General features: G+C 44.9%; 1 protein-coding gene across 5 annotated transcripts in view; it reads right to left on the bottom strand.

The window, feature by feature from the left end:
• Positions 1-14,925: 14,925 nt before the first annotated feature.
• Positions 14,926-26,904, bottom strand: part of SLC35F3 (solute carrier family 35 member F3) — a 277,816-nt gene continuing 265,837 nt past the window's right edge. For 4 of the 5 annotated variants that reach the window (XM_030556911.1, XM_030556915.1, XM_030556912.1 and 1 more), the window contains 4 exons: positions 24,097-24,222; positions 20,490-20,682; positions 18,749-18,838; positions 14,926-15,366 (listed from right to left, as the gene is read on the bottom strand). In XM_030556911.1, the coding sequence (XP_030412771.1) occupies positions 15,122-15,366; positions 18,749-18,838; positions 20,490-20,682; positions 24,097-24,222 (654 nt within the window). In that variant the 3' untranslated portion in view covers positions 14,926-15,121. The remainder of the gene's footprint in view (positions 15,367-18,748; positions 18,839-20,489; positions 20,683-24,096; positions 24,223-26,904) is intronic. The other variant, XM_030556913.1, reaches the window with a different exon arrangement.

Raw genomic sequence — 26,904 nt, 5'->3', positions numbered from 1 at the left:
CCTGCAGCCCCTGTCCCGCTTTTTCACACTTGCTGTCTGGTCACCCTATTCACAGTCGATGGCGTTGGGTAGCGGGATGCATGCAGGATTCAGGACGCAGCCAAGCATAGGCATGTCAAGGCTAAGCTGGGGGTCTGTGGGCACGTGATAAGACCACAGATTCTACAATGTATTTTCACTGTAGCAACCTGTTTAACTCCAAGCCATACCGACATGCTGTAGGGAGCTAGAATGACAAACCTGTGACCAGAGTTTCTCATGTCCAAACTGGAGGGGTGTTCTCTGCTTTGAAGTGTGAAGGCAGACCAATAACTAGTGCCCTACCAAATTCACAGTCCATCCTGGTAAATTTCATGGTTATAGTATTTAAAAAATATTGAATTTCATGGTTTCTGATATTTAAATCTTAAATTTCCTGGTATTGTAACTGTAGGGGTCCAACCTAAAAGAGAGTCAGGGGAGGGTCAAAAGGCTATTATAGGAGGATCCCAGCATTGCTGCCCTTACTTCTACACTCCCTTCAGAGCTGGGTGGCCAGAGGGTGGCAGCTGGTGGCCAAGAACTCAGCTCTTAAGGCAGTGCTGATGCCAGCAGTAGCCGAGAAGTAAGGGTGGCAATACCGTACCATCCCATCCTTACTTCTGTGCTGCTGCAGGCAGAGGCACTACCTTTAAAGCTAGGCGCCTAGAGAGCTGTGACTGCTGGCCAGAGAGCTGTGACTGCTAGGCAGGCGCTCAGTTCTGAAGGCAGCACTGCCACCAGCAGTAGTGCAGAAGTAAAGGGTGGCAATACCATACCATGTCACCCTTACTTCTGCACTGCTGCTGGTGGTGGTGCAGCCTTCTGGGACAGGTGCCCAGGTTCCGGGGAAATTTTTTCTGCCAGACAAAAGACATTATATACATATACAGTATAAGTTTTAAACAATTTTAAACAAACAATATAATAATGTATTCAGCAATGATGACTATGAAGCTTGGTTGAGGTGGTGGAGTCAGAGGGTGAAAGAGGGTGGATCATCCAGCTGCTCCTCCTGCTGTTCTTTCCTCTGCCCCAGGCCTGCCCCCGACTTCACTTCTTCCCCCAAAGCCCCACCCCTGCCCCACCTCTTCCTTGCCCTGCTCCATCCCCACCCTACCTCTTCCAGCCCCGCCTCCACTCAAGCACATCGCATCCTCACTCCCTCCCCCATTCTCTCACAGAGCATCCTGAACGCTGTGAATCAGCTGATTGCTGCAGGCGGGAGGCGTGGGGAGGGAGGGGGGAGTTGCTGAACTGTGGGGCCGCTGGTAGGCAAGAGGTGCTGGGGGGGTTGAGTGGAGCTGATGAGGGGCTGCCGGCCCACCCTGGTTCCAACCCCCTATTGCCAAATAACATTAAAAGCAAACATTGCACAACTTTAAATGAGTATGTTCTCCAATAGATCAGCAACATAACAATGAAACAATGTTAACTGGGACAGCGTTAAGTAAGGAGTTACTGTACCCAACATTCCTGGGCTCCTTCTGACCAGGGGGTTTCTTGGAGCTAGCCTTTCCTGAACCCCTTCATCTCCCACGCAGAAGTGGGAATTATTGCTCGGACAGATCAGTCCCCCAGCCCCAACTCAGGTCATGTCTGATGGGGACAAGAAAAAACAACCCAAATACCTCCCCTGCTCTTCCCTGCTCCTGGGACCACATGGCACAGCTGCTGCTCCTCAGTCACAGTGAAAGATGGCCCAGAGGTACAGAGGAGGAGTAGGTCCCTCAACTGCCCTTTCCACACTCGGACTGGTGATGGCAGCAGTCATAGAGACTCAGGCGGCAACAGTAGTGCCCATCCTCTAGCTTCTGCCCAACATGCTCTGGTCTCAAGGGCTGTAGTTTAAGTGCCAAAAATGGCAGCTAATTGCAGATAGTAGACTTCCAGGAGGTGTAGCACATAGTAAGCAGTATCATAATTATGTAGAATATATGAATTCTGATGTATATGCTTACAAATTAGTACAGCTTTCTATGGTGCTCAAAAACCTCCTGGTCACAACTATAAGGGTAATCATCTTCCAAGAATGTCCCAGAATATCTTGAGGTGAAGTGTTTGGGGATTTACACAGTATTCCAGCTCTATGATCAGCTGATGCCTGTTGTTGGTTCTCACTGCTTGGCAAAACAAAGCAGCTGTAAACCCAGTTTAACTGGCCCATATTTTATGGCTGTTTTGTGCTGCTCCAGAATGAAGTAAATCAACGAGAGTGCACCACTGAACCTGGTTGTGAAAGTGAAAGTAAAAAAATATGATTTGATGTTGATACTTCATATAGTCATTAGAAATATTACATGGTGACATTCTGTTTCAGTTTCTTGTTTAGTGTTCATGTATGATATTTTTAATTTAAAAGAACAAGGAAGTTCCCAAACAAAAACTACACTGGCATCTCGGCTGGGACCTCCTAGGGTATGTCTACCCTGCAGTAAAACACCTGCAGTTGGCCCATATCAGCTTACTTGGGCTTGTGGGCCTTGGGCAAGGAGACTATTTAATTGTAGTGTAGACATTCCAGCCCTTGGATCATTTTCACCCTTCACCTTTTTCTGCTACATTGAAGACCTGTGTAGTTACTTACAGACTATAATCAACTCACCCCTTAATCTTCTCTTTGTTAAGATAAATAGATTGAGCTCCTTAAATCTATCACTGTTTTGTAATCGTTTATTAATTCTCATGACTCTTCTTTAAATGCTCCAATTTATCAGCATCCTTCTTGAATTGTGAGCACCAGAACGGGACACAGCACACCAGCAGCAGTTGCCAGTGCCAAATATAGAGGCAAAATGACCTCTCGATTCATACTTGAGTCCCCTGATTATGCATACCAGGACTGTAGCCAGGATTTTGGCCACAGCATCACACTGGGAGCTCATGTTCAGCTGATTATCCATCACGACCCACAAGTTGAGGGATGACAAAACCAGTAGTCCTTTTCCATTTCAGCTTGAAAGGGCAGATCACTGAAAGGTCTAGGTCCTGCTGAAATCTTGCCCTTTCCTTCTCCCCCTGCTTGTAGCAGGAGATCTTTTAGTCAATACACTTGCCAGGAATGCCATTCCAGAGCGTGGGGACGTGTGTGGCTGCACATGTCTTGGGCTGGCCCTGTCATCATACTTGCAGTTGATTCAGCATGAGGTCTAAACGCTGGGACCCCAGTGAGGCCTAAGTGTCCATGTGAACTCTTGTAGTTTTGGCAGGATTCATAAAATTTGGGCTGCAGCTTTGATTTCCCTGGCTAGCTGACCATTTGCAGGGTACTATGGGGAGACACAAAAGTGAGCTTAGCTACAATGTCTCCTAGCGATACGTTTTACAATCCGCCTGGCAAGGATTGTTTTTGAAGCTGCCAATCGTTTACTGGTTGCAAAAAAGTCATTTGATTTTTGCCAAATCCACGTTAAGCGCCTCTCTCTGATATCTATGCATCTCCCTTTCCTTTTGTGATTTTGGATTTGGATGGAACCGTGGTAGGATGATCGCCTGGTTGCTATGGAAATCCACACTGGTTTTTGGAACAAATTTGTGTAACTTTTTCCTTGTGCACTTATCAGCAATACCCTCTAGTGGAAAATACCTGTATTTCATTGGCCGTATTTTGTGTGAACAGAAGGTAATGAGTGAAGCTGTTGAATCATGAAGTGCAATAGTTGAATGCAAAGGTTCAGCTGGAGTTTAAAAAAGGATTTCAGGACAAGATTCAGCTTCTGAGGAGAACTAGTAACCAACTACTTTTCAGTAAGCGTCCTGTCCTATGTCATTTCAGGCATCCAGATGAGTCGCTAAGGATCAGCCTTCTTGTTTATTTTGTGAAGCTTTGAAATTGTAATCTTCCTCCAGAGCATACTGATGTCTGATTCCTCATCCAAACCTTCTTATAAGAAGCTGAAAATTGCTGCTCTAGAATCTTGTTTCTGGATCTACTTGCCCAAAATCCCTTCTTCCCCAAAATGGCTTTACCAGCTGTAAGTAAGACCAGTGAAGTATTCCTGATAAAAACTAGCTTGATTAACTCATCAGAAACTGGCTAGATGGGGACCACTTTTAGAGAGAATTCTTAATTGGCCACGGTGCTAAACAGGGGATCGTCTGTTGAGGTCACTATGGTTAAAGCTGTGAACAATTGTTGCACATGAAAGCAAAGTCAGGCCCAAACCTATAACAGTGTGGCATATTGACCAGGGAGAGTGTTGTGAAGCTGTTTCTTGCAGGTTGGAACTCTGCCCAGGCACTGCTGAACCTGCTCCAGGCTGCTTAAAGCACATTTATACCTTTCAGCCAAAGCAGGGGGCAAGGACAATATGTCTCTGTCCTATATACAGCTCGATCTTGCTTGGATATGTGACAGAATTTCTGTAATGCAATGAGAGAGTCTATTAACGTGATGAATGACTGCAGGGAAACTGCTCATGTTGAAAAGTGGAGTAAGTGGCATCTTTTTCCCACTAGGCTGTCTGACACAATCCTTGCTCTTCTGTGCATCCAAAAGCAAAACAAAACTGTGATTCTGATGAACAAGGAGGAAGCCTGTGTTGGTTTTACTCTGTTCCGAAGGAATCAGAAAGTATCACAGGCTCTATGTGAATGTTACTCACATCTACTTTGCTTATACTTATGTATCATTTGAATGAACAAGTTATCTGCATCTCATTTTAATGATGTACAATCAGTATATAGCTTTTATATATATATATATATATATATATATATATATATATATATATATATATATATATATATATATATATATATATATATAGCTTAGTTTTAGAAATATTCTGAAATATTAGAAAAATTGAAGGCCTAATTTAAAGCTGTTTTCAGACCACCTTGTTTTAGCTGAGTATGGGACATCTTGACTCATTTTTCACCTAGTTAAGATTCTTTTGCACAGTTTCTCCAGTTTTCTGAATGTCAACTCTTTTCGCTTGTACTTCAGGCATACATAATCATTTCATCTCTGTTTTAATTTAAGAAATAATATAGCCCAAAGAAAATTAAATTAAAAACATGCCAAGAAAATCCTGTTTTATATTCCTGTTTGAGGTCCTGTAGACCCTTGGTGCTGTGTCTTATCTGTACATAAAACCAGTTGCTATAAAATATTTCAGTGCTAGACAGTAACAGATAGTTGATGGGTCCAAGAGCATAGAGCCATGTAGTTGTCCAGCTTTGCTACCCAACCCAATAGGGAAGCATCTGTAACTAGCTTATTTGTGAGTGGAGGGGGAAGGAAGGGAACCCCAACACACATAGTCTCTTTGTTTTCCCACTAGGTGAGTGATGCCAGGATGCTCTGGGGAATTGAGACTTGTTTGTCTAGTGTGTCGGGTCAGAGTGTAGACTGTCTATAATCATGCCTGCAGGCACCAAGGATGGAGCCTTGTGAAAGGTGTTAAGTTAGTGCAGAAGGCCTGGTGGCCTAGAAGGATAAACAAGCTGTCGTCTCAGGGCTCAGTCAAAGTTGAGTGATGAGGTCCCTCTCTCCTATGGTTTATATGCTTTGGCCAATTCCAGAGTCGCTCCAATTAAATCTATATTCTGTGTGGGGATTAAAGTGGACTTTTCTAGGTTTAACTGAAGTCCTAAGAAGTGCAGGAGGCTGAGAAGGGACAGAACTGATGATTGAATTTCCCAAAATGATTGCCCCATGAGCAGTCAGTCAGCAGGGTAAGGAAAAACTAGGCTGCCCTGGTGACTCGGGTATGCTGTTACCACGGAGAGCGCCTTCGTGAAAACTGTTGGTGTTGCCAAGAGACCGAAGGGAGGAATTCTGTACTGATAATGTTCTAGGCCCACTGTAAAGAGCAGGAATCTCCTGCGCATTAGGTGAATGTCTGTATAAAAGCAGGCATCCTTCAAATCAAGAGCTGCAATCCAGTCACCTTAGTTTAGGGAGGGGATTAAACAGGCCAGGGTGATCATCCTGAAGCTTGAATGGTGTTTGAAGATATTTAGGTATCTGAGATCCAAAATGGGTCTACAGCCTCCCTTCTTTTTGGGAAAGAAGAAGTATCTGGAATAGAGGCCCTTCTCCTTGTGTTGAGGCTGAACGGGCTCTATAGCTCCTAGTTGGACAAGGGAGTTTACTCCCTGTCTGAGGGTCCTCTTGTGAGAATGGATGGAAAGGAATTCTATGGAGTAGCCAATGGAGATGATCTCTAAGAACCATCTGTATGATGTGATATGTTGCCACATTGGGGAAAAGAAACTGGCAACGTGGCCACCGAAGAGGATGAAGGTATCGGGTAGTGTGGAGGCTGGTCGGTGGCTCTTGACGGTCCCATCAAAATGACTTTTTGGTGTGAGGCTGGGACTGAGAGGGAAATGATGGCAGCGTGTTCCCTGTACTGGGGGTGTACCCCTTGTTGCTTCCTGGGGATGTTGTCTATATGGAGGTGGCTTGGAGTACTTCCTCCAAGGTGCTGCATGTAAATACCCAAGGAGCGGAGAGTTGCACAGAAGTGTTTGAAGGTGTGTAACAACTAGTCTGATTTTTTTGCTAAGCAGATTCTTGCTCTTGAAGGGGTGGTCTTATATGTAGGCGTGAAATTCCTTGGGAAAACCAGAGGAGTGAAGCCATGAAACCCACTTCATGACAACTGCAGTCACCATGGATTGGAAAGCTGTGTCCCCTACATCCAATAATGCCAGGAGGGGTGACCTAGCTATCAGCTTTCCCTCATCAAGAATAGCCTGCAACTGAGGCCTGAACTCCTGTGGAAGCTTGTTAGCAAACTCAATTTATTATCCTTAATAAAGTTGTATTTAGACATCAGTGCCTGCTAATATGCTCTATGAAATTGTAGGCTGGTGAAAGAAAAACTCTTGCTTCTGAGGTGATCCAATCTTCTGGCATCCTTGTTGGAAGGGATGGATCTAGATTGGTGCAGTGCATTGTGATCAGTGATTTCCTGGACAACTAAGGAATTCAGGGTGCAGTGAGAAAACAAATATTTCACCCCTTTAGCTGGAACAAAGTACTATTTCTCCAACTTTTTTTGGAGTCAGGGCACAGGTGGCTGGAATGTTCCAAACTGCTTTGACCAGTTCCAATATGGCTTCCTTGATTAGGGCTCCACATTGCTAAGGCCTGTAATATGGACACCTTGTGGGTAGGGTCCTGAACATTCTCCAGGGCAACCTGGAGAGGCTCTGCAATTCTCCTTAGGAGGTCCTGAAACTGTTCGGGTAGTGATTTTGTGACAGTGATGAGACCAATGCTGCTGCCTCATCAGAACATGAGGCAGAGAGAGCCACAGGGGTTGCTCAATCTGTTCCTCCTCCTCCTCATGGCACTGTTGAGGGAGCTGAGGCTCTTCCTGCTCAGAGTCCTTGCAGTCAGGAGATCTTAAGGAATTACTGAGTGTGGGGTTGGGGGCAGGAGGCTCATCCATTCTGAGTCATAGGGAGCACTCTCCCTATCCTTTCACTTTGTGCTCTTCAAATCTCACTAATGTACCCCAAGCCCTCAGTTTGTGGGGGGTCGTGAGGCTCAAGTAAATTTTCAATTTCTTACCTTTTTCCATTGAATATTTTGGCTGACTCTGGGTCTCTTTGCAGCTGTTTCCCCATAGCATCTCCCTGCTGACACAAACACAGCCAGCTTCGACAGAACAGAAGAAACATTCAAAATAATGAGCATAACTCCAAATCATGGGCTGATGCAAGACTCACACAGTCACTGTAAAAATATCAAGTGTTGAGACCCAGGACTAAAAGTACTGATAAAAGCAGGAGCCTGCCACAATGCAATGCTACAAAAAACAGACCAGAAAAAAGACTTGTGGGGGAGCAGGGCACTTGTCACTACTTCACTGAAATAATCAGCACCATGTTCTGCAGCAGCGGAAATAAGTGACTGAAGACGCTGTGATGCTATGTACTGTCCATAGAGCTATTTCATGTACTGTTTTAATGAGCCTGCTGGTTCATTGCTGGGTCATTGGCCTCCACGCACACATTTCATGATGACCTAGGGGGCAAGGATTGGGCCACAGGTCACCCCAGGATGGAGGAGCCAGGTCTGCACCTGCTGAAGAAGGGATGCACTACTGAGTGATACATAGTAACCAGGAATAGCTAGCGGCAGTGTGAGCAGCAGCCTGTAAACAGCCAGGGAACTGGTGCCGGGGCGACGCCTGGCAGCACAGTCTGAGAGCTGGCAGGCCCGGTCCCTGAAGGGTGGAGAAAGCAGTAGTGCAGGGTGAGGAGAACTAGTCCCTCTCACACCTGAAAAAGGAGAGCAGCCGAAAGGGGAGGCAGCGATGGTTGGGCTGGGAGAAGCCCTTTGGGGCTGCTGGTGTGATGAGCAGAGCTAGTGCCGGGAGGAGGCTGCACAGCAATTACGGCTGTGGCATAGACACCTCAGAAGCTGTTGGGTGGGGTGGGGAGTGCGGCCTGCAGCAGCTGGGGACAAGCGTGACACCCAGCCCCTCAGTGCAGCAGTGCTCCCCTTTTCCAACTTGCTCTTGGCCAGGTTGTTGTTTCTTCTGGTTCCAATTCCCTAGGCCTGGGCTTGGAGGCTTTGCTCCCTGGCATCCCATCTGTAGCCAACTTTTCAATTGCGTCTCACAGAACAACCTTTTTGTCATTTCTTATAGCTGGTCACTGTAGATCAGTGGTTCTCAACCTATTTATCATTGTGGGCTGCATATGCGGCCCACAGATCTTACCTGGGCCACAGGCTGAGAACCACAGTGGCCCCCCACTTAACCCTCCTGACAAACCCCTGTGTTCAGCACCCTCTGCCCAGAGACCCCTCCACAGCATGGGGCCAGGAGCTGAGAGCTGGGCGTGGGCCGTGGGGCAGGGACCCCCACCCCAGACCCTGCTGTGCAGGGACCTCCGAAGCCCACCATGTGGGGCTGAGGGGCAGCCAGGACCCTGGCACCAGGACCTTGTTGGGTGGGAGCTTGGAGCCCGCCGGGCGGCAGGGAAGCTGGAGCCCAGAGCCCACCATGTGGCAAGGCAGCCAGGAAGCCTGGAGCCTCCAGCTTGTAGCACATAGCTGAGCTGGGCCACAGCTGTATGCTAATTTAGAACGGCAGCTGTAGATCATTCAGTGCTTTCTTTGGGTCAGCTGCAGACCTGGGCCTTGCCTCTCACAGGACCAGTTACCTAATCCTAGCCCTCAAAGTCACGCATCTTAAAGCACAGAGACTAGGGGCAGCAAATAAGGAGACAGCAGGTGTGGCTACGCTGTACAGCAATGTAACAAATGTTGCTCTGCCTTCTGTGTATGTGTAACCCACACTCCTCCTCAGTGTGCGGTGCTCTGTCCCCACTTAGAGAGAGATTAATGAGTCTGCTACAGCCTTAGCTAACAGCCATATGGCTTTTAAGTCATGCAGTAGTCTCATGCATTTAGCTCCAGCGATCTAAAAGCACCAGTTCCTGCCATGGGAGGAGTCTACCTAGCAAGCCGTGTGTGTGTGTGTGTGTGTGTGTGTGTGTGTGTGAGAGAGAGAGAGAGAGTTAGACAAAAAGCCAACTTAGCAGCTCCTGCCAACACACGCTCCCTGGGCTGCGAGTTCAGACAGCACACAATGTCCTCCTCAGCTTGGTGGCTTGATCACCTCATGAACACTTCCCAGTACAATATACTCTACAACTGATCCCTTTGGGCCAGAGCTAATTATTCCCTTCCTTCCTGGCTTCTTCTCAGCCCACTCCTCAACCTCCAGCTCTACAGAGAGGCTTAAACAGCATTTAAAACACACATCCTTTGTTGACACTTCATCAAGTCCCATCCAGGTTCTGGTCTTCATCAGGTGCTCATCTTAGGGTGGTGTATTGCATGAAGAAATTTAGGTTGGGGCTTATTGCTACCTTCAGCCAATTTGGCTAGCCCAGTCTCTACTTGGACCAGCTATAATTTACTCTGTATAAATCATGTGTCTTGTCCTCTTTAGTCAGCCTTGGGAAGGATTTTAGAAACCTAGCATATTTAGTATTCACATTTCATCATAACACAAAGTCTTACTGATGCTGCAGTACCAGGTGCAAACGTCCTAGGTTTAAGCAATATACTGGCATTTAAGGCCTTACTATACATTGGTTAGGAGTAAAATGTATTAAGAAGCTGACATTAAAATGGTTCCAATCCTGTGGGATGCCTGGTTGAACCTATTGGACTCGCTGTCCAATAAAATACAGCGATTGAAGAGGAGCTCCCATTTCTTGGGCTTATGTAACCAGGAAGTGATTTTTTTGGTTCATCATCTTTGGCATTGTTCCTAACAGGACTCTGGGGCAGCTATGTGAAAACAGCAAAACCTGCTACACCACGAGATGTAAGAATTTTTAATTCAGAAGAGGAAAGAGTAGGCTGGTAAACGCTCCACAGAAACAACTGCAATGTTTGTAGGGTCTGTATTTTGGGTAAGCAGGGTGTTCTCCTCCTAGCCAAAAACAGGGTGAAAAGATCAGGTGTGTTAATGTTGTACTATTGCAACACCATGGGCAGTGGGTATAATAGGCTAGGGTGGCCTTGCCTCCCTCGATACTGCTGCTGCTGCTGGACCCCCGGTTGCAGGGTTTTGTGGGGGGATGTTTTTGCCCAAAGGCGGGTTCTGGGGTGGCTGAGGAGGCAGTATGTGCTATTCAGCTTCCTGGGTTTATCAGTAATCACTCTGGATTCCAGGGAGATTACTGGTGGACCTAGGAAGGTGAGTAGCAAATACCACCTCCTCGGTGGCCCTGGAACCTGCGTTGGGCATATCAAAAGCTTCTCTGGATGAGTGAGAGGCAACCACATGTGAGGAGGGACAGGGCTTTTCCCAGGGCTGTTGCTACAGCCTTCAGGAAGGGCTAGTGTTACCAGGGTGGGGCCTGTGGTATGGCATAATCTGGCCATAGCAGGTCTTAAGGAGTTGAATGCAGCAAAAACCTGACCCTACTCCTTATTAGTATAGTGGTGAGTATCTCTGCTTGTTATGTGAGAGACCAGGGTTCAATTCCACCCCAGGGAGAGCGATGCCTTTTGAATGAGGAGAAAGACATGCCTGGCCTGACCAGCATATTCCTCACCTCCTTTTATGGTGACTTCTGTTCACACCTGAACTGTCGATTTTCACCTTCAGAGAGACAATTAGCCCACACAGCCACTTTGCCTGCTTGCCCTCTATGGTGCCTTCCGCCACTGTGACTGGGCCCAGCTTCAAGACCTGCATGTCAGGGCACTTTTCGGAGTCGCAAAGGGAAATACTCTGGCCCAGGGCATGATGACACTCACCTAAGCCAAACTGGGGGGGAGAGGCAGCTGGTCAAGGGGCGAGAAAGAGAAAAGCAGACAGGCAGCAGGCTGTCTCCCGTCTTTTTTCCTTTTGTTACCATTTTAACTATGACAGTAACGGGGAGACTTGATTAATACCTGTGGCTGCAGCGTAGTAGGTGGCCACCCTGAGAGCACAGTACTGCTGTGTGTCACCTAGTGGCTGGCCACGGTTGTATACTGGTTAGCACTCTGAGCCATAGCTGCGGCAACCTCAGCTCGAATCCAAGGCTTTGGCTACACTTGAGAGTTACAGCGCTGGTGGTGGCTTTACAGCACTGTAACTTACTCCTCGTCCACACTGGCAAGGCACATACAGCGCTGTATCTCCCTGGCTACAGTGCTGCTTGTACTCCACCTCCATGAGAGGAATAAAGACAATAGCGCTGCTGCTGCTGCAGCGCTGGGGTGCCAGTGTAAACAGGGATTAATCTTACTATGCCGTAACTGACCTCTGGAATCTTCCCATAATCCTAAGTAAAGAAGGATAACTCGCTTTGTTTTGTTGTGAACTGGGGCTCTCGGAGCTGCTTAGCAAAAAAACAAACACAGCTCCTGTTTGCTGTGAATGAGCAAACAGGCAGGGGGCTCCCTTTGGAAGGCCCACAGCTGGTGTTAGCTTGAAGAGAGAGGGAGGTAGGGCGCTTGAGGCGAGAAGCAGGACAGAGGGTGGGGGGGGGTGATCCGTTTTTGGAGAGGCTGCTTAGCTGGTCTGTGAGGAAAAAAACAAAGAGGGCTAATTGCCTTCAGTGAGTGAGAGAGGGGTGGGGGAGGGGTGGGAACTTGCAAGGCAGGGAGCTCACAGAGTGTCGGCTCCAAAAATCCTCTCTCTCTCTCCCACGCTCCCTGTCACACCCCACCCCACCCCCTTTTGACAAGCACGTTGCAGCCACTTGAATGCTGGGATAGCTGCCCATAATGCACCGCTCCCAATGCTGCTGCAGATGCTGCAAATGTGGCCATGGCAGTAAACTGGTAGCTGTCAGCGTGGTCAGACTGCAGCACTTTCCCTACTCAGCTGTACAAAGACAGGTTTAACTCCCAGTGCTGTACAGCTGCAAGTGTAGCCATACCCCAAGTCAGGGCATTGCTTTTCGGTGGCAGAGCGTCTGAGATGTACCTAGTGGCTTAACCTGAGGGCGTCCATTTGCAAAGAGAGCCAGCAGCTGGTCCCTAGTTTCCGCTTGGTGAAGGAAAGTCAATCAAGTAAATCCATCAGAAAAAAGAGTAAGAGGAATTCTTCCCAGGCGCCAGCGTCTGGAAACAGCATAGTCCATCCTGGAAGTGTCTGTGTTTTGAATAGCTGGTCACTGCAGGTTTAAAGGAAGGATGTGCCGGTGTGAGAAACTGCGGCCCTCCAGAGGTGATTCTAAAGCCAAAGGGGCCTTGAGTGAGCTTGTGATGTTGTGACTTTGAGGCCCATCTGAAGTGTGGAAGGGGGGAAGGTAGCCAGAAATGGTTGTCAGAGGAACAAGGTACTGAGAAGCCCGGCAGTGAGGGAAAGGTCCCAGGTAGCCCCCCCCCCCAAGGCAGCTTGCTGAGGGCTTTTCCCTGCAGCGTCTTTGGGTCTAGGGAGGGGAGGCATGGCACATCTTAGAGTGGCCCACGACTTCTCTGGCCGAGGGAGGGGGCACTCAGGACTTCTCCTCTGGCCGAGGGAGGGGGCACGCGGGACTTCTGCGGGGACTCATGGCCCCAGCTGCAGGGGTGGGGAAGATACGCAGCCGGGAGCTAGCCTCCCCTAAGGGGGACTCCATCTGCTGCCCGGGGCAGCACCCACTTGCCCAGTCAGGCTTCCTCTCCCACAGATTATTATTAGCACATACAAATCTCTGTAGTAGTGGGTATTTAAAGGTCTTGAGAGATATGGGTATGTACGTAGATAATATTGTGGACTATGCACTGAATCAGAAATATTAGTCACAAAGGACCTATGGTACACCGTCCCTGGTGATTTCAAAGACGTCAGGCTTTGGACAGACAACTTTTACCCTATGTTCCTCCTGCTAGGCTTATGATTTTCTGACTGGTGCCTAAATACAGTATCTTGGCCATAGTTGGCCCACAGTTGTGTATTATGGGTCTTGCTCTTGCAAAGGGATATGGCAGTAATGGCCCCTTACACCCACAAGGAGTCTTGTTGACTTCCATGTGACTCCAGGTGGCAGTATGAGACCACACTTACCAAACTCTTTGGAGGTGCAGACATGTAGTTCTGTAGCCCAAGTCAGTGGGACTCTGCATGGGGAGGGTAAGACTCTGTGGTTGTAGATTCCTTTGCAGGATTGGGGCCATATTTTTGTATTTCATCTCCCTCCTTCTTCATCACTTTTGATAAAGTATTTCAAACAGAAAGAATGAAAGTAATATAACTTGGGAGGGAGGCAGTAGGAAGAAAAAACACAGAAGTCATTGACTTAGGATTTTTTTTAAAACCTTTTATTAATTAGTTTTGCCAAACAGATAATGGATCTGAAATTCATTTGCTAAAAAGTTTCAAAGTGAACGCCACACTTGCCTGACACAAAGTATGCCTCTGTGACAGCAGGTACCATCAGCTTATGGCAACCGTTGAAAATAACATTTTTATTTTGTATGCAATAATGCAAACTTCAAAAATAGTAAACTATAACTTTTTTTCCTTTTTACATAGCATGTGATCTATCACAGATAGAAATTTAATGGCGAACCTAAATCGCATAAGTAAACATCCTGGTGCTTACAAGTTTCATAAAAAGGTGTTACATTACATTTGATGTAAATATCGTACATTTCTTTTTAAAACTCCCAACTGTAGAGTGAAAGCAACTGGCAATTCACCTTGTTGGGCTCAAACTGTACATCATGAACCGTGTTTCTCTAGGCCTGGCTGTCAGCTTCCTTGTTCATTTTATTTCAAGTAAAATTTTCCTCTTACTCACCCTAGTGTAAATCAAGAGTAACTCCACATGGGGTAAAATCTGTGCAAGTGAGAAGAGACAGGTGCACAGCGCATGAACTTGCAGTCTCTGAGCCCCCTAAGTTCCCAATGAAGTCTGTGCCTGACACTTGTTGACTTTCATGGGAGTTTTAGGAGCACTGGGGCCCCCTATACTGTAAAATGACAGAAGTTACTTTCAGAGTGACCCGTTCTACACAGATAAAGACTAGGATTCTGTAGAAGGCACTGTATTTCTCTTGCATGATCTTAAACGTGGAGTGCAGTCATGTGCAGTATAAGGAGAATGTGCAGTATAAGCTCTTGACTGCTTCTCCTGTATTACTTCAGTGCAAGCCTTTCAGCACATTAACCTCACTCTTGTCCTAGCACAAAGTTCACTGAGCAGTTTCCTAATCTCTCTCTCTCCTCTCCCACCTTCTCAAAAAGATTTGCTTTTGGTTTTTTTTTTAAACTTTTAAAGTTACAAGTATAGCTCTGGTAGAAAATAAACATATGACGTAGCATAGCATCTGCTCCTTTTAAATCACAGTGTGTGATGTGTCATTTAGTTTCTAATGTTCAAAATATCTGCCCTGCTTCTCATGAAAATTGATCTTGAAAAATGATATAAGCAAAGATCATTTGACTATACATTACATTCACTGAAAAAGAGGAGAGAGGTTCTTCTTTTGATTTTTTTTTTAAGTGGTAATTCTAAGTGAAAGGTCTGATGTGAAAAAAGTGCAAGCAAATAGGACATGCCAAAACTTGATGCCTTAGACTGTATCATATCAAAACTGTACAGGTATGTACACTATACTGGACGTACGTGCTTCGCAGGAAAAGACCCTTGAATCATAACATACAATGTTAATCACAGAGTTTCAGTAAAAATAACATTAATGAGCAAAGGATGACATGGAAGGGCGAGTTCTCCTGCTTTTGCTCTGCAGTCCTGAAACAATGTCTCCGTTCCCGTCGGGGATCTCTTCCTTCTTCCGCACTTTGAGGCGGGTGAGGAGCTTCATTAACCAGACGTCCCATTCCTCTGGTAGAAGCAACAAGAGGAAGCCCAGGCCAATGATGACAATGGCAATTACACGGACACTGTTGAAGACAATTTCACTCGTGTAGTGATCAACAACTGTATGAAACATTGAACTGATATTATTAAAAGGGATACGGCATTGGGGCAGCATCTCACCCCACCCCCCATACACTCTGCAGTACATTGCTTGCAGAGAAGCAGCACAGGGCAGGCTTTTAATATAGGTGGGGTCTCGCTCACTTAGAACGCGTGGACTTCTGGACATGAAACACTGGAGAATAAGCCTGTTAGAGACAGACTTGTGGGTCTAGCGCTCTCCCTGTTAGTTTAACCTGGGCATTCAGTGAGTCCAGATTACCAAGGGCAGAGAGTAGCCAGAATTTGCCTTAAATAGAGCTGGGGTGTGGTGTGGCACTGCACCTCTCACCCTGCACACTAGCCAGTATTGACAGGCAGCTTCTTAAAGGTATAGCAACTCCTGCTGTCTATCCTTGCTTTACAAAGACTCCTGACACCACAGCTCAGGTGTGCATCTCTTTCACCTCCCAAACCTGGAGCTGCTGAGGGGAAAAATAAGCAAATAAATACATAAATAAATAAACCATGTTCTTAACTCGGGTTAAAACAGCAATGAAGACATGGCAACTCAGCTTTGAATTTGAGTCAGCAGCTTGAGTTCAACCTATAGGGGAACCTGAGGAGGAACACAGGCTGCCATCCTGTGTGAAAAGCTGAAGTGCTTTCACTGTCATTTTAACCTGAGTTAAGAACACACCTTTTTGCAGCGCAGATGTATCCTAAGAAGCTCAAAATGGGCTGAGCTCTGGAGGTTCTTTTATCTGGATTATTCATTACAGCAGAGAGGTTAGGCTTTTACTTTCATTGTTTAAGTGTAAATAGCCGCACACTTGGATTAAATGGCAAAGGACATTGCACAAACAGTATGGTCATTAGTTCCAAGCAAAGTTATTAGAATAATGGTTTTTTACTTCTGGGTTGTGACTCTCAAATTGGTGACGAGCAGGTATCTGGGGTTCGGGGGAGGAGAGGTATGAGCCTGATCCTATTCCCTGTATTTCTGCCACTGAGGCAGATTTGGTAGGCCACTTGCAACCATTCTCCTCAGATCCTGGCTGTGACCCACAATCCTTTGTACTGATCCCTGCAGTGCCTTTTGGAAAGCACCACAGGAGGAAGCACAAAAGATGCTAGGGAAGAGCTGCACTGGACCAGCTGCTAGTGTGTGTTTGTGCAGCCCTGGTATGACAAGATTTAGCAACCCTGGCACACAAAGATCTGCTCTGAACATGTAACAATATTTCACATTTATATAGCACCTTGCAGCAGACAAGCTCAAAGTGGTGTACAAAGACAGGTAAGCATTAGCTCCATTAGAGAAATGAGAAAGCTGTGGCTCCCAGAGACCAAGTGACTTGCCCTAGGACACACAGTGAGTCAGTGGCAGAACTGAGACTAGAACCCAAGGCTCTTAGCTTGCAAGACCCTCTGCTAACTGTTTTATCACATTGCCTTATTATGAAATAAACTTTGCCGCACAACACATTGTAGTAAAGAGCTCTTGTAATTACAATACTATAATGTTGGTGTACACTGTTTTTTCACTGGTGAGAACCACGTCTTACCTTCTGAAGGCTCCACTAGAAAGTTTTTGGCCTCAAATTTTATTTCCCTTAAGAGTTACTTTTACTTGTAAGTTTTAAATGCCAAAGCCTCCCATAGGTATTGCATTCCCAATCTCGCTTCAGAGTGCCTGCTGCATCGTGGTGGTCCATATGCAGTCTTTTCCCCTTCCTGAGTACCTGCTGAAAGTGCTCTTGCAGAGGACCCGGGGCAGTTCTGCTGTGCAGGAGACTGCAGGGCAGTAATGAGCAGTCACTGCATTGACACCTCACATCTTCTCTTCTCCCCTGCACAGCTGTGCATTGGGGAGAGGAGCTTTGGGCCTTAGCTGCCTCAAGCTATACACCAGATTGTGGTTAAAACCGAATAGCAGGGGGAAGCTAGTCACGCTTGGTGACTATATGGCCTCATGAGTGCTGATGTTAAGCAAAGAAGTGATTCTGCATCTTCTTGTGTGCTGAGACATGGGGAAGAGAATAAATGTATCTGAAAAGAGCTTATGTCCCCCACAGGCCCAGGGCCAGCTAAACAAGTGTATGTGAGAGTGAGTGCATGCACAGAGTGAGGAGCTGGAGGACAACTCTGGTGCTCCCAACCACTCTCTCCACTAGGAAGAGCCAACAGGGGAGAGACAATGGTCAGGCACATTCTATTTCCCCAGATTCTGAATCAGAGAAGCTGCTGGAATGGTCTCCATTTCCCAGGGACCGGCGTGGGAGTTAGTGTTTAGTTTTACCAGTTTCCTTTTGTAACCCTGGCAGTGGAGGGGAAACCCGCTAGCAGACACATTCTCCTGCAGAAGAAAGGAGGCAGAGGCCGACAGAGGATTCCCAGTGTGGACAATTCTTTTCCCATTATGTGCTGGTGTGGCACTGTCTAATGGAAGGGAGGTTCAAAGCCCCATAAATAGAGCTGATTGAAATTCTCCTCTTTAAACTTGTTTTGTTTTGTTTTGTTTTTTCCCCCAAAGCAAACATTTGCACAGAAGTTTTTTGTTTCATTCAAAAATTTCAATATTTTTTAAGAAGGCAAAAATATTTTTGAGTTTTGGTAATTGTTTTTGTTATTTTGTTGAAAACTCAGAATTTTTTTCATTTCTTTAGCCATTTTTCACAGAAAATACCATTTTTCTAACCAGCTCTCCCCTTAAACTCCCAGGCCAGGCACCAGTTTCTGTGGCTGCTCTTGCTTATCCTTTATCTCTCAGGAAAGTCTTGCTTGAGAGGGCTATAGGTTGAAGACTTACAAAATTATCATAAAAATTTACCAGCCCATGCCAAAATCTACTTGCCTAATCTTTACCATAATGATTGAGGATGTTAAACACCAATGATATTTTACTTGCCCAAGGCTGAACTATTACTATTCATAGGTGCTGGAGCTACGGGTGTGGGGGATATGGCAGCACCCCATGACTTGCTGTGTTTCCATTATATACAGAGTTTACAGTTTAGTTCAATGGCTCTCAGCACCCTCACTATAAAAATTGTTCCAGCACCCCTGTTACTGTTATACACCTCCCAGCATGATTTCTCATAATTTTATTTTGAAATGTAATATGATTGGTCTAAGTATGTTTAGCATTAGACACGTTCCTTGAACTGGTGAAAAACTCAATTAGCAGAACATTTCTTCAGCTATTAGTTTTCATCTATATGTAATGCAGGAAAATATATATTGTTTTAACCAGTTTGTTCTCTGCTTTTTGTGGGTGTGGATACAAAACATCATTTTATTCACCTCAGATAAGCTCTTAGTTTTTAGTTCTGTTGACTGTTTAAACATTAAGAGGCTTTGTATATATAGTAAAATAAAAAAGGAAGTTAAAAATTCTTACTTGCATTGACAGGTACGCTGAGTACAATTCCAAGAGATATCAAGGTAGGATATGTAATAGCAATTCCAAAATTTAATAGAATATTGAATGCTGAAGTAAGAAAGAAAAACAACTTTCATTTTTAGATGCACAGTTCTTGTGAAACCAAGCTTAACTTATTTTACAGTACAAAGAGAGTATTTAATGGTGCATTTCCCCAGCCTTCAGGTAACTCCCGTTAGTATTTCTGGAAGTTACCTGTACACAAAGGCCCCTACCTTGCAAGCTGATCTGCCTGGGCAGACCCTTGAGCTTATGGGAGGCCCACTGACTTCAACAGGACTCTGCTGACAGGGATCCGATTGCAGGATTGGGGCCATACAGATCAGAATATGTCCCATATCATACAATAACACAACTACATCCCCGTGACAGTCCCCATTCCCTACGATTATCCAGTCTGTCCTCCCATTTTAAAATTTAATGTCTTCATTTGGGAAATCTTGGGTGAAAAAAGCATTTGTTTCCAGGCATTTTTGCGTATCAACTGCCTGTAGATGATGGCTGCACATACTATAAATCTAACCTTGATGATATTCAACCTGTTTGATAAACAGCATTTCATTAAAAAAAAAAGAACATAATGACTAAAATAGAGTTTTTATGACAAATAAATAGCTGTTGGGGAACCAACTTCATCCCTGGTCTCACTCCTCTGAAGTCAGTAAGGATATGCCAGGGGGGAGTCTGACCCACAATGTATGTTCGAATATTCTAGAAATGACTGTTTGCATGGATATGGCGCTTTTCAACTCAAAGGACACCAAAGTCCAAATTCTGCACTCTTTGCTCATATAAAACTATTGCCTTGGCTTAATAACTAAAATGCAGCCACTTCTGTAGCAGAACATGGCGGCTGTTTGAAAGCACAAAGAACTACGCTATAATCTATGACAAGAAGGGGAAAATACTATTTCCAATTGACACATTTTAGTGGGCAGAATGTAATTATCCAAATTAGAACCTGGCTAAGGCACTAGGTTAATACCTCTAATTTAGGAAAGAGTAGCACAGCATCTTTGATGCTCACATGTAGTCAAGGTTTTTGTTTTACAGCTCATCCACAAACTCTTCCTTCAGTAGCACAGTACAGCCCTGTCATTAACTAAAGCTAAGAGTGCCACCTACTGATCACCAGCAGTACTGCAGCACACTAGATTGTCGTTGGAGGTTCCTATGCATTTAGGGAGTAAATATAATTACCATTGAAGTCAATGGGAAGAGCCCCACTGACTTCAGTGCTAGCTGGTGAGACCGTGGCTGAACTGGCCTGGCTCTGGTTAGCTTGGGAAAGTTGACAAGCCCACATCTTCAAACATGTGGGTATTCCATTGGAACCATGGGCATTCTGCATTTGTGTGAAGGAGAGTTTATGAGTATGCATTAGGACAAACTTTATGGGCCCGATTCTGCAAACCCTTTCGAGCGAGTGCAGTGCTTACTACTGAAATCGTTCTGTGGCTGTCAATGGGACACTGCATGGCAGTAAGCATTATTCCCAACAATAATCTGAGGAACCGGCCCTACATTTGTAGCTGTGCAATGGGCCCTCCAGATGATGTCTCATGCTAAACTTTGGGAGCAGAAAAAAAGAAAAATCTACACCATTTCAGAAAAATCTAAACTTCCATTGGGGGGGAGGGCGTGGCCTCTGGCTACTGCTTCCATCAGAGAGTGTTACGAACTTACAGCATTTACTTACTCAATAAGAGAATTGAAAATCCACAAAGGTTCCCCCAAGGAATAACATCAAAAGAGCTCCAGTATTCCACTTTGGTAAAGTACAGAATGACAGGAATACAGGTGATGAAAAGGACATTGAAGACACTTAACACAGACAAGAATAAGGCGGCTTCTCCAAATTTAGCACTGCCCAGGAGAAGTTTGAACAAAACCTGCAAGAGAAAAAATAAGTAGGTTTGCTTTAACTCAAAAACATGCCTGATCAGCTGACCCCTTTCCACTCCAGCAATATATTAATGCAAAGATTGTGTCTGCAGCTGATACCACTAATGCTACATAAAATATGTATGTGGAGGAGGCTCAGCACTTTTTATTCTGAAAAACAGGAAGGAATTATACAAGAAGTTTCTTGAGTGGCATATTCTCTTAAACCTGTTTTTCTCTATAATATTCTCTTCAGAAAAAGTAAAAATAAAACTAAAAATGAAAGAATTCAGGAACAAATAATCATGACCTCCTTTATCTGGCTGGCATGTTGCTTAGCTAGGCCCTGATCCTGGTTGTAATGTTAACCATAACTCTCAGTTCCTGCTTTTGATTTTTTTCCCACTCATTAGAACATTCTTATAAGGATTTTAATGTTCAGTTCCTGATGTACACACAACCTTAATTCAATCATAATGTTTCCTGCCTGGGAAAATATGTGTGTGTGTAAAACATCTCTCACACCATTGGAAGCTCTGTAAATATACTAAATGAAATAAATTGAGCAGTAATCTTGTGCTGGAGAAAAGAGCTGCAGTGTTTTATAGCTGAGATATTACACAGAGAAGTGCTACTTTTTATACTCTCCCAACATGCTTACCAGCCCCCACGTGTCGCCTCATGAACGTGCCTCAGCCCTGACCTACAGTCCTCACCCTGAGGGATGTGATGGCAATTCAGTGGCCAGGCCCCTTCAATCCCAATCATCTTTGCTTCCAATCACCTGCCAACCAGAGTGCCAATCACCTGCATTATGGCAGTGGGTTTATATAATGTAAATTTTCTTCTCTCTGCTAGGAACTCACCACTCCCATAGGCCATTGGACAGTTGGCAACAGTCTTCACTCACCTAGCAAGTATGTGAACTCTCTAAATCCTATTGCCCATGAAAAGCTGTACATCCCAATGACCAGACCTCAGTCCCCATGCCCCTTAGAATGCCATGTTAAAAGTACTAAAGAGGGCAGGGAGAGTTAAACATTTGGTTCTTCCCTTCTGGTGGGGGTGATTTGTTAAAGGGATTTAGGTTTACGGGGAAGAAAAAGAGAAAAACATTGATTTTTAAAGCAATCTCCCTATGTAAGTACAAAGAGGCTCAGTTTTGCTTTCTGTTTTACTTACATCAATCTGGAGTAGCACCATTGACTTCAGTGTTTGCTTTATATTTACATTAGTAAGTCATACCTGACTTTGGCCCAGGATTTCCTCTACTAGTCGCTAAAATTCGGTAACTCAATTCAAGCTTTAGTGCATAAATCAAAAGGATGATGGGCGTGTTACTATCTCATTTTGAATCAATCAGAAACCTGTTTATGTTTTGTAGAAAAAAAGTCACCTGCTACATTTAAGATACAGAAAGTGACGGCTGTACACTTTCCTTAACAGCGAGTTATGAACCCAGCCCCACCATCCCATAAGAAATGACAGGGCGAGTTCTGATCATTAGCAGGGACCACCATTCACTTTTGCACTGAGTTTTGATAATCTTATCTCAGACAGGAGGATGCTGCAGGAGCAGAAAAGGCCCAGTGAACAACAGTGTACGAAGAGGAATGATTTGCAACCCCCGTCTGTTTACTTTGAGAAGAGGAGTCAGAGGCAATATGCTAGAGTGATATAACGCAATGAATGGGAGAGAGCAGGCTCATTTAGTGTTCCTATTGACTTGTCAAATGGCTTGTTTCCCATCACGAGCTGGCGTCAGAAAGACATTTCCTGTTCCAGAATAGCAAAGCACAAATTAGTCAAGGTGCATTGCAACTTTTGCTGTGATACGTGCAATATATGTGGACAAGACTTGGAGCCTGAATGTTGCTAGACTAAACGATCCATTGTACTGTTCTAGGATAGCAAGTCCTATGTTCCTATTTCACTATGGTTTTAAAGACACTGAATTTCTGCCTTACATTAAACTACTGTGTATGAAGTAAAATCTAAAGAGGTTAGTGTGCTGGCAGTACTGCTGTTGTTAGATTCAATTAGCCGCTATCTCTCCTTTATTTAGTGAGTTTATTCTGCTGAGAACATCCTAATACAACACACAAAACCATGTTAGTGACAGGAAGCCATCAGAAATATCTCCACAGTCAGAGCTGGCCAAAGCAGCTACTTTTCATACTTGTTATTCTGAGTCCATTCTGGATCAGGTCTTTAATGAATCTGAATTCCAGTTGCTCCTCATTTGATACCTTCAGGGCAGTCTGTCTGGTTATTTCACAGAGTAATGACAAGGAGTGAGAACAGAGGAGACAGACAGTGAATGTGTCTGTGTAACAGAGATGGCGAAGGGGCTGCAGGAGAGGACTGACAACAAGCCAATGTCAGCTGTTTGTTCCTGCAACTAGTGATGGGAAAATCTGGTATCCGCATAACATGACATTTATGTCTTCATACGCCCCTTTTATCACCAATAAACAAAAACACATGGCAGATAATCAATTCTGTTCTGTCTGAATTGACTAGGAGGGAGTGGACTTTAATTTCCAGTCATTCCTGTAATTTCTGACAGTAATCACACCATGCTCCTTGTTCTGAACAAAAGAAAAACTGATTAAAATCCTAGAAACACAAGCAAATACAGCCCCAAAAAGGAGCATTAGCCCGGTCACTCCTCCTTTCAGAGGGCTAAAGACAGACTGATTCAAGTTTAGGGGTTTTAAAAATGTTCTTATGGTTGTTGTTTACATTAGAGCTATAGCATCTGGGCTTGACTTCCCTTTTTTTAACTGGAGGCCTCTTACAATCTTTAGCGAACTTATAGTAACTTCATAGAAGGTGAGACCTGAGCTGAAGCTTTCCCCGCCCCCAGACTGATAACCCAATTTAGCAAAATACATAAGCGAGCACCTTAATTTTAAGCATGTACTATTCCCACAAAAATCAATGCTTCACGTCAGGTCTGTGCTATGCACATTGCTGAATCAGGGTCCAAGTCAGAAGGGTACGGAGACATTTTAAAAGCCAAGAGCTTGAAAGAGCTTTTGGACAAAATTTTCAGACTTGGATTGCTAAAATTTGGCACCTAAATGAAGGTGCCTGATTCTGAGAGGTGCTGAGCACCTGCAGCTCCTGCTGAAGTGCATTGGAGCAGATGGATTCTTTGGTGGGAGTCATTCCCCCTCCCCCCCGAAAAGTAGGCACTTATTGCTCCTTAAATAGGGACAGATAATGCCAACATAAGTAAATATTTCTTGCCAATGTTAAACTGGTCTTTATGCTTATAGCAGGTACCCATAAAAAGAGCATGCAATGTTGTCCTGCATAAAGCTTAGGAGAGGCAGTATTTGGTGGTAAGTTGGGACCAGCTCATTAATACGAGGTGGTCGGTATTTTTTAGCCCGAAGAGGTTTGTATGCATTTACCTTATAAAGAGCAGACATTGAGGCAGATCCCACAACAAGTGCTATTCCAATAACTGAATGACTGTGGAATCCATCAGCATAGGTCATCATGACTATCCCTGCAATAGCAAGTATAGCAGCCACAATCTAGGAGGAAGCAAACAAACAAAGGACGTGTTATTTAACAGCCCCTGGTGACTGAAATATTTAAGAGCCATTCTGAATAAGAGCTCCACTTTTCTGTGCCATCTACTTTAAGCCTTACTGATGAGAAAAGAGCAACCACAGAGAGCAGAGCAGTCTGCTAATGTGTTAAGAGAATATACAAGCCCCACCAGTTGGTTGAGAAACTGCCTGCAAGGAACGGTGAAGAAGAGACTGTGTCAGATCTCAGAGCAACTGGCCAGAGAGGAGGTGCTCTTCAGAGCATTGTCTCCTGATAAACCTGAAGAGGGAATTTCAGCCGTCACTGAGTCTTGACATCAGGTGGCCCCTGCATCAGGTGTTTCACAATAATACATGACTTTGAATTTCCCAGTGCTTGAAGAAATGAACTAAAATCCAGGGGAGATGTCAGGGGAAAGGGGCTTATTGAAAAAAAAACAGTAAAATAAAGAATATCTGAGTATTTTACAAGTCAGCCAGTGGGTTTATTCAGATGTAAAGGGGGAGACAGACTTTATGATTCAGAAGAATGTTTACATTTTGAGTGGGATTTTCAGAAGTGCCTAAAGGATCCATGAGCACATTTTCTATTGACTTGCAGTAGCACTTGGGCTCCTAAATCCAGTGCTTTTGAAAATTCTACTCTATGAGCATAGAGTCTACACTGATTTGGGAGAAGAGCTTAGCTGAGAAAATTGGTTGTGTGCTGCGTATTTAGTATTGATAGTGTGGATCAGTAGGCACAGTAGAGTGGGGATAGCAGGATGTCTCCTGCTTCACAGACTACTCATACGGATCCCTCAGGGAAGAAAGTCAGCACAGTGTCTCAGCCATCCTGGGCATCGGAAGCAAAGGGATGGAAAGAAGGATAATAAAAATAGGAGAATCCCTGTTTATCCTGCAGATTTTGTTAGTTTCACTCCTCCAAGATCTTGGTTATATATTCTAAAAGGAGTGGCTGGAAAACCAGGGAGAGACCAGTATATCATACATGTTCTATTTAGAAAGGAAAGGGAGATTTTATGTATCAGCTAGGTAAATGCTGTAATGTCACTCCTCAGGGCATCAAAGGCCGAATGCTATTTTTGCCCGAGGAACTTTAGTTGCTCATTGAAGATGCTGGACTGACTGCCCTTGAGGGTAAATTTCTCTTTCTACACAATAGGTGCAGCCTGGCTCATGGCAGCGTAGGTCTCGCCACACTGCCCCGCCAGCAATCCTCGGAGGTGGGCCTTCTAGGGGTGGAAGGATTCAATCTCTAACCCTATTCAATCCTATGCCTCTGCCAGCACTACTGACAGGAAGGCCAGTTAATGCCAGTGGTGGTTTTGGTGAGAGGCACCTGTTTAAACCTTATATCCAGGCCTCACATTCTTTGCTCTCTTTGTGATGTAATTAGAATAACCCATCCTATTCAAACCATAGCTAGGGGATCCCTGTAATAAGGTTATACAACTTTCACGCAGGTGAACCATCAGTTTTTTCCAGAGTCCAAAAATCTACAGCCTTAGAGAATATAACAGAATTTAGGCTACAAGAAAGAGCTGAAAAGCTTAAATACTAACTAATCTGACATACCACAGCTGGATGGGGGCAGGCTGGATGGAGGCAATTTACAGATTTAGGGCCAAATTTTAAAACTAAGGTTCTAGGTTGCACCTGCAAAGGTGTACATGCACAAGTAATCAAACACACAACCTATTTCTATATATGGGCATGCCACTACCTGCACAGTTACTCTTGTGTGCTTGAATGTACAATTTTGCTAGTGGCTCTTTAGAGTCGTATGAGCAGAGCAAAGGACAAAATCAGAAGAGACCGAAACATTTGAAAATTGTATCTATTCTGTAGAGAGCTGGGTCCTTTAGCTAAATAAAATTAATGCTCAATATTAGAAATGCTAATGAGATGGGGTTTGATCTGACAAGTTGCTGACTATAATGGGAGTTGAGAGAGCTCAGCACTTTGCAGGATTCATAGACTCTAACGCCAGAAGGGTTCACTGTGATCATCTAGTCTGACCTGCAGAGCACAGGCCACAGAACTTCTCTCCATAATTCCTGTTTGAACTAGAGCAGATCTTTTAGAAAAACATCCAATCTTGATTTACAAACTGCCAGTGACAGAGAATACCACAAACCTAAACTGTAAACTGAAAGCCTCTTTCATCCTGGACGTGGTGGAGAACTGAGCCCTCAATATCTGATTTTAACTATTTCTTGAGGCTTTGCAGCCTTACAGAATCTGAAACACTAGTGCAGCGCATCAGCAGTAGATTATAAATAAGGCTACCATTTAATCATGGGTATTTATTGTAAAAGTCATGGCCAGGTCATGGGCAATAAACAAAAGTTCATGGCCCAGTCCATGACTTATACTATAAATACCCCTGACTAAATCTTGCGGCACCCATTACTGCAGGGGGTGCCCCGAGGGGCTGCTGCTGCGGGGTGTGTGTGTGTCACAGAGGGCTGCTGCTTGGGGGTGGCACATCATGGGGATCTGTTGCTGCGGAGTGTGCGCCATGGGGGCACCGCTTCTGAAGGGTGCCCCAGGGGTCACTGCTGGAAGGGGCAGGGTCAGCAGCACTAGCTGCAAGGGGCCACAGGAACAACGGCTGCTTTGGCCACCCCGGGGCCAGCTGCTTGGGTGGCCCTGGGGTCA

Source organism: Gopherus evgoodei, chromosome 3 (assembly GCF_007399415.2).
Source record: "Gopherus evgoodei ecotype Sinaloan lineage chromosome 3, rGopEvg1_v1.p, whole genome shotgun sequence".
NCBI classification, from domain to species: Eukaryota; Metazoa; Chordata; order Testudines; family Testudinidae; genus Gopherus; species Gopherus evgoodei.
The sequence above is the reverse complement of the archived record's forward strand: the minus strand, read 5'-3'. Positions and strand labels throughout refer to the sequence as shown.